The sequence below is a fragment of the Cyprinodon variegatus genome, unplaced genomic scaffold (assembly GCF_000732505.1).
Source record: "Cyprinodon variegatus isolate N-32 unplaced genomic scaffold, C_variegatus-1.0 Scaffold743, whole genome shotgun sequence".
Classification (NCBI taxonomy): domain Eukaryota; kingdom Metazoa; phylum Chordata; class Actinopteri; order Cyprinodontiformes; family Cyprinodontidae; genus Cyprinodon; species Cyprinodon variegatus.
The window spans coordinates 20,755-26,189 of record NW_015151196.1 but is presented as its reverse complement, the minus strand read 5'-3'; the positions used below and the strand labels follow the sequence as shown (position 1 = coordinate 26,189).

At 43.4% G+C, this 5,435-nt stretch overlaps 1 protein-coding gene across 2 annotated transcripts in view; it reads right to left on the bottom strand.

The window, feature by feature from the left end:
• Positions 1-5,435, bottom strand: part of LOC107098038 — a 15,604-nt gene that overhangs the window by 8,598 nt on the left and 1,571 nt on the right. For both annotated transcript variants that reach the window (XM_015395468.1, XM_015395469.1), the window contains exons 2-5: positions 3,360-3,464; positions 3,077-3,286; positions 2,588-3,005; positions 2,199-2,507 (exon numbers count right to left, since the gene is read on the bottom strand). In XM_015395468.1, coding sequence (XP_015250954.1) covers positions 2,199-2,507; positions 2,588-3,005; positions 3,077-3,286; positions 3,360-3,456 — 1,034 coding nt within the window. In that variant the 5' untranslated portion in view covers positions 3,457-3,464. The remainder of the gene's footprint in view (positions 1-2,198; positions 2,508-2,587; positions 3,006-3,076; positions 3,287-3,359; positions 3,465-5,435) is intronic.

Sequence of the window (5,435 nt, the reverse complement as noted above, 5' to 3'; positions counted from 1 at the left end):
GTCCAGCTTTAACATCGGTATCGATATCGGTTATCGGCTACATGAGTTTTAAAATATCGGCATATCGGATATCGGCCAAAATCGTGCATCCCTACCAATAATGGTTACAGTGAGCCATTTGGTAAATGGAAAAAAAAAATATTGTCAATTATTTTAGTCTTTGATATGGATTACAAAAACAAAATCCTATTTATGAGGTGGTAACAATTTTAAGACCTAGGAAGGACCGATTTAAGACATTTAAACCCAATTAAGGCCGTAGATTTATATTGAAGAATTCAAAGACTTTTAAGACTTTTTAAAGAAGGAACCCAGTCTATCAGTCTGTTGATAGACTGTTTGCTGGGGTGACAGTATCAGAGCTAATGACTTAAAAAGTTCATCAAGCTCATTAAGAAGGTCAGCCCTGCTCTATGAACTCCTCTAGAACCTCTGGACATTGTTTCCAAAAGAACAATTCTTCATAAAGTGAAGAACATCAAGGACAACAGTGAGCTTCCTCTTCAGAAGATTTTTAAATGAGAACAGAAAGTCTTCAGTCAGAGGCTTCTCCAGATCTGGTGTAAGACAGACTGTTACAGAAGATCCTTCCTGCCTACAGATACCAACACCTACAACACCTTTCCAAAAAAGTTAAAAACAATACGCTGGACTTTGTTTCAAAGTTTGAAGACGTTTCTCTTCCATCCAGGAAGATTTTTTAATTCAAATGTCAGAAATTGCATTGAGTTCCAGGCTTTATAGTGTAAAAAAGCCTTGTTTTTGTTTTCAAAAACATGCAAATTGAGACGGATGAACGGGTCCACCCCTTTGGAATGGGGGTCGTTTGGCTTCTTTATTAGCCTGCAATGCCCCATACCTGTCTATGTCTCTGAAAGGGGGTCGTTAAAGAGAATTGTTGGCCTGGCTGAATAGGTGAGGTCTTCTGTTTCTCTGTAAAGGGTTTGAGGTTGCAATGATAGCAGGAATCAACTCAATTGCAGAACTGTAGGTTTTCTAAAGCTGGAATCTGAGTCCACCTGTTTTTTCTCCCTAAACAAAATGGCTTCCTTCACGCCCCTCTCAAACCACCCGTCTTCCTTGTCCAAAAGCAGGTGGTTTGATTTGCAATATGCATGTTTTCTAAACAAAAACAAGGCTTTGTCAGGCTACTGTATAAAGCCTGGAACTCAACGCTATTTCTGACATTTTGAATTGAAAAAGTTTCCTGGATGGGAAGAGAAACGTCTCCAAACTTGGAAACAACGCCCATTGGATTGTTTTCTAACTGTTTTTGGAATGACTATAAACTGGATGACAGAGAATCTTCACCAGTACCTACAACATCTGTTTTAACAAAAATTACTTATGAGTTACTGCATAATTTTGTGATTAATAAAGTATTTTTTTAATTGAACTGACATAAATGGTGCTGCAGTTGGTAGAAAGAAGGACCTGAGTTTAAATCTAGAGGTCAGTGGTTGTTTAGGTGCATTGTCCTCATGTCGGTTCAGCTAACCTGAGTCATTAGCAGGAACAGGAAGCAGAGACGCATCTAACGTGCAAGATTGGACCTCGAGGGCCAGGAGTGAGGAAGCCTGCCCTCCAGGTTCCCCATCCTCCTCTCAGTCCAGACCTAGGACTCTGTCCCACGGTATCAGCCAGTGTCTCAGGATTAAAAGGATGTTGTCCTTCCTTTCTCCCACAGGAGTTCAGGAAATGCTTTCACCAAGAATGTTAGGCTGGAGTGTGAGAGGAAGAATCGCCAGGTTTAAGATCCCTTTGTTTCCCAAACAGCTGAACCTGAATGAGAGAGCTCCCCCAAATGGACACTTCATTTTACTGCACTACCATACAATTCATTTGGGTATTAAATTTCTTACTGCTGAATGAAAGCAGCAGAAGCAACCTAATGTACTATTTTACATTTCTATTTCTCTTAATTTGTTGTTTGTTCTTTCTTCTCTACAGGAAAATGTGTTTCTTTACGGCATATTTGACACTAAAAGCTTCTGATTTCATTTCAGTATTAACTCAGTTTGCTTTTAATCCCTGCTTATCATCTCCTTGGTCTGAGGTCTGACTTCACAGCAGCCATTTCTACCCAGAGCAGCGGAACAGGTGGTTGCCATGGTGATTCATCGTTTGCTAGCGTGTTAGCCGCCTCTCCCTGAAAGAGAGTCCTGGTTCTGATTCCTCCTGATCAGCCGCTTACGTACCAGTGGTCGGTGCTCAGGCTGGGAGGGGCCGTCCAGTCCCTCAGAGGTCGCAGAGGGCTCCAACAGACTCCGCCCTTCACCCAGTCTAATGCCGTCTCCATGGCAGCCGCGGACAGGTGCAGCACAGCGGCGGGGTTAAATATGAAGGTGGTCTTCGGGAGTCGGGGGTCGAAGCAGCTCTGATGGAGGGACAGGTGGCTGATGATGTCAGAGAAGGTCCACCGGCTGAAGGAGATCACCTCTGATTGGTCGCAGGTCTGACCAATCACAGCAGAAGGCAGAGGAAGAACTGCATGCTGGGAGACGGAGCTGGAAGAGAAGAAGCTTTAGGATCGTTGGCGGGTCGGACAGAACCGGGTCATGGCGTCGCTTCATGGCGTCTGACTCACCTGAAGCCGTTCTTCCTGACCGCCACGGCGAGGGACTTCTCTGATTGGCTGGCTCCGCCTTCTCTCCGCCTGCGTTTCCTCTGGTTTAAGTCGAGCAGGAGGATCGGCGGCTCCCCCTCAGCTCCTCCTCCTCTGTAGGACACCGCCATCTGACCCACAAACCTCTCCTCCTCCTCCTCATCATTTTCCCTTCCTGAATGAACGGAGCCTTCATGTCTCCTCCTCTTCCTCCTCCTCCTCACCTCCTGTTCCTCACTGCTCCTCCTACTCTGCTCTGATTGGCTGAAGCTGCAGGTGGGAGGCGAGCTGTCGACATCAGACGAAGAGGAGGATGACGGTGAATATGAGGAGATGATGACGTCTGATGAGGGGGCCGATGTGAAAGAGGAGGCGGAGCTGCAGACGACGGCAGGTGAACCTACAGACAGGAAGTGAACCGGTGAGATCAGAGGGAGCAGAAGAACGAGGAGAACGTTGGAAAAGACTCACCTCCTTCACCGCTCTCCTTCTGCTTCTTCCTCCTCTGGTTCTGCTTCCTGCTCCTCCTCTCCAGAGAGTCCAGGCGGCGGCCAAGGGACGACAGAGCTCCTCGCAGGAGGCGCCGCACCTCCATCCGGTGAGCCGCCAAGAGGCGAGGCAGGAGGGAGGCGCAGGAGCAGCATGGGGGGGCGGCGGGGGGAGGAGGGGGAGAGAGACGCCCTGCAGGAGAGAAACATGTTATGTTACAACCTTCATCATGTGAGAGACTGAGAAGGAACCGGAGCAGAACCACCTGCATCGGCCACAGGGAGGAGCGGGGAGGCGGGGTCTGCTGCCGGGTCGCATCCCCGACCGTTCGTCTCCGTCAGGGTCGGAGGGCGAGAGAGCATCGCAAAGACTGAAACACAGAGAGTAAGAGAAGTCAGCTCCCAGCAGTCAGAGGATCTTCTCTGTTTTAACAAATGTTTGGATTCATATCAATCGTTTGTTCTTCAGGTTTCTCCCTTCATCCAGAAGGGGGCAGACTTTAGGAAGTCCTGCCCGACGTTATAACGATGCTAACCTTACATCTAAAGGAGCAATCATTCATTATTTCAGATAGAAAGGACGTAAACATGGAGTGATGTCACACAGCATCCCTCTGTGTTGATCTGCAGCCATGAGTGAAGCTGCTGGAGGCTCCGCCCCTTCCTGCCTGCTTTCATTTATATTAAGTTTTACCATCATTGGAATTTTCTCAATAAAATAGTTTATAAAAAATAAATTAACAATGGCGCTGTGATGACTAATTACCACTGATCTATTTTTACTCTGTCATGCTGGTACTCCCCGCTCCCATGGGGACGCTCAGTAAAAATTCCTTCCTGTGCAGCATTTGGCTGCAAAAACAAGCAGTTTTCTGGCTCTAGAAAAACATTCCACTGGTAATTTTAGAGTCAGTGGATGAACTAACCAAGAAAATCCATCTATACGCTGATGGATCCTATAGTATAGTCTGTTGTGTAACATTAGTCTGGCTTCTCTTGGACTGACTGGAAGACATTAACTGAATTAGCCAATGACATTGCGTCTAACGTAAGAAAAATAGAAAGTAGAGTAAATAGAAACTAATTCATTGTGAAATACCAATGCAGTAATTCTTTAAGTGGATGATGCTGTTCTTTTGTAGTGTCTGTTGTATTTCATTTGAAAAAGTCATGAGCTGAAATATATTGCATGTATATTAAAGAAAAAGAGAAAAACATTTGACCCTTATTTTTATATATACACACACACACACACACATATATATATCTATAGCATGCATTATCAGACATGTAAGATGTAATTACCATAACAGTCTAATAAATCCATATATATTACATGTACATCATCCATTTAGCACTGTTGGCACATCTGTATTATTATGCTCCAATAACACATAAATTTTATGTGATTTATTTGCATAATATATTATATTACATGATTCATAGACTTCATTTACTTCATAATGACTATGCAATGTGATGGGCCTTTTTTTATATTAAGTTAAAGTTAATCTACTGATGCTATGAAACAGCCAGTCTGTGTCAAAGTGATGAATTTAACTTTAATTTAAAAGTCTTAAGTCCCGCTAAAAATGGGAACACCGTCGTTGTTCGATGCTGTAGCTCACAAATTGTTTACATTGTGACCGATCTAACTAGGGAGTACCGATATGGCAGCCGGTGGCTTCACTTCATCTCCGTCCTACCAACGGGCGATCAGCAACACGTGAAGAAATAGAGATCAGTGCTAATTCCATTCCCAGCTCTTTACTGTCATTGTGTCACAGCGCCACCAACTGGTTTAGCATAATTTCACAGCATTTTCAGTTGTTGTAAAACTTCTACATTTTAGAGCATTTTATCTTGACCCAAAGCAGAGGGCAGAGAGCAGAGGGGGTGGACAGGATGTACGACGGAGTGTTAGGGCCAGGCTAGAGATTTTTTCCTTCTATTACGAGAATAAAGAGGTAACATTATGAAAATAAAGTCGTAACATTACGTGAATAAAGTCGAATATTACGAGAATAAAGTCAAATATTAAGAAAATAAAGACGTAACATTATGAGAATTAAGTCGTAACATTACGAAAATAAAGTCGTAACATTACGTGAATCAAGTCGTAACATTACGTGAATCAAGTCGTAACATTACGTGAATAAAGTAAAATATTACGAGAACAAAGACATAACATTATGAGAATAAAGTCGTAACATTACGAAAATAAAGTCGTAACATTACGTGAATCAAGTCGTAACATTACGTGAATAAAGTAAAATATTAAGAGAACAAAGACATAACATTATGAGAATAAAGTCGTAACATTACGAAAATAAAGTCGTAAC